The sequence below is a fragment of the Oratosquilla oratoria genome, unplaced genomic scaffold, assembly GCF_046742065.1.
Source record: "Oratosquilla oratoria isolate Oo_2021 unplaced genomic scaffold, ASM4674206v1 SCAFFOLD123, whole genome shotgun sequence".
Lineage (NCBI taxonomy): Eukaryota > Metazoa > Arthropoda > Malacostraca > Stomatopoda > Squillidae > Oratosquilla > Oratosquilla oratoria.
Window position 1 is genome coordinate 143,199 of NW_027467480.1, and position 1,802 is coordinate 145,000.

The 1,802-nt window shown below is 45.6% G+C and overlaps 1 protein-coding gene across 1 annotated transcript; it reads right to left on the reverse strand.

Annotated features, from left to right (window-relative positions):
• Positions 1-228: 228 nt before the first annotated feature.
• Positions 229-1,028, reverse strand: LOC143022596 (uncharacterized). The gene has a single exon (XM_076180892.1). It carries the CDS (start codon positions 991-993, stop codon positions 229-231), a length of 765 nt encoding a protein of 254 aa, XP_076037007.1. The 5' UTR covers positions 994-1,028.
• Between the last annotated feature and the right edge of the window lie 774 nt (positions 1,029-1,802).

A 1,802-nucleotide genomic window follows, 5' to 3' on the forward strand; every position in this document is an offset into this window, starting at 1 on the left:
CTCGTAGCTTTCAACAGTCACGTTCTTTTCAATATATGGCCAGTTGGAGTGTACACTTTTAGACTTCCGTTCTTTGGTGGATGATGCATTTTTTTTTCTTTCTTTCGTTTTTGAGCTCCGCTCTTTGGGGGCTGAGGAAACTTATTTCTGCAGGGTCTTCAATCTTTTCCATTGTACTCCGGATTTTTTCTTCTTATTTTAGCTCCGCTCTTCGGAGGCTGTAGAAACTCATTTGTGGGAAGTCTTCAGTCTTTCCCAATTCTGTTCCAGTTCCCGAAAGATCTGTCGCACCTGCCAGATATCCGCCCTGGTTTCCTCTTGTGGGTCCAACATAGTCCAAAGGATCCGGGCAAGATCCAGCCTTTGAGACTCCTCGAAGGTCTCTTCTCCACAGAGGAATGTCTCTAGAGGTCCTGGTCTTATTGTTAAACGTCTCCAGACGTTTTTCCTCATCCGTCGCTTAACCCTGAGGTATCTGATCCCGCAGATGGAGCAAGGCAAGAAGCCCTTGATCATTTCAAATAGGACGCAGCCGAGGGACCACACATCGGCTTTGCCTCCTGAGTAAGGGTGGTGGGAGCGGTCCAGCACCTCCGGGGCCATATAGCAGAAGGTCCCCTGAACGCCGATAATACTTCTTTTGTAAACGTCCGATCTCTCGACGGCGAGACCGAAGTCGATGAGCTTAAGAACTTTCCTCCTGGCGTCCAGGACGACGTTCTTGGACTTGAGATCGAGGTGGGCAAAGTGGCGTTCGTGCATGAAGGCCACGGCCCTGACGAGCTGCCTGAAGAAGGCGATGACCCGTCTGCCCCAAGCCCTGGAGTGCGAGCTTGCCTGTCTGAGCACTAAGTTAAGCAGGGTTCCTCCTGGGCAGTACTCGGTAATTATGGTCATGCCTCTTTTTTCGTCGACGAAAACGTCCAATAACCGAACGATGTTCGGGTGGACAAGAGCTCTCAGGGCCTCGATCTCCTGGTCAAAGGTCATCATTGTAATAAAATCATTCCTCCACTTTGGGATCTTGGCAACACAAAGGCGACCCGTGCACTTGTTCTAGACAATCATTGTCTTGGCGAAGCTTCCTTCGTCGAGGTTGAAACGGACCTCGTACTTATTGACGAAGGAAGACATTCCTGGAGTATTGGCTGGCGAGATGGGCTCCTCTTCGGAAACTTCTTTTTTGGAACCAGCATCTCTGTGCACTTCTTGTGCGCCCTCGACAATCTCCCCGGAAGGTGTCTCTTCTACAACAGGAGAGGACAATGTCTTTCTCTCCGGATGATCCTGTTCTGTGGATCTCTTTGCGCAACAGACGAAAATGGTGACTAGTCTGGCGCAGAGGCTAAGAGCGCGCTGACGCGTGCGCGCGAGGTCAAAACGGCCAAGTCGAACCATTACAACTTCGTCGAAGTCAGGTGGCGGAGGTCTTGCCGACCAGCCGATCAGTCACAGGAGGTGAGATTACAAGAAGGGAAAAAAAAAAAAAAAAAAAAAAAAAAAAAAAAAAAAAAGTGTGTGTATTTGTACATTGCATTTGAGTCTTGTTTCACACAAATGTTGTGTGTGTGCGTGGGTTTGTGTACACATTATTTAAGTGTAGTCTGCAAATGTTCTGTATGTGTGAATATATATATATATATATATTCATTTATATATGTATATATACATACATACATATATATGCTTATATATATGTGCATATATATATATATATACATATATATACATTTATATATATATATATGTGCATATATATATGTATATATTTTTCCAGAAACTGAACGTTTTCGTCTATTTAG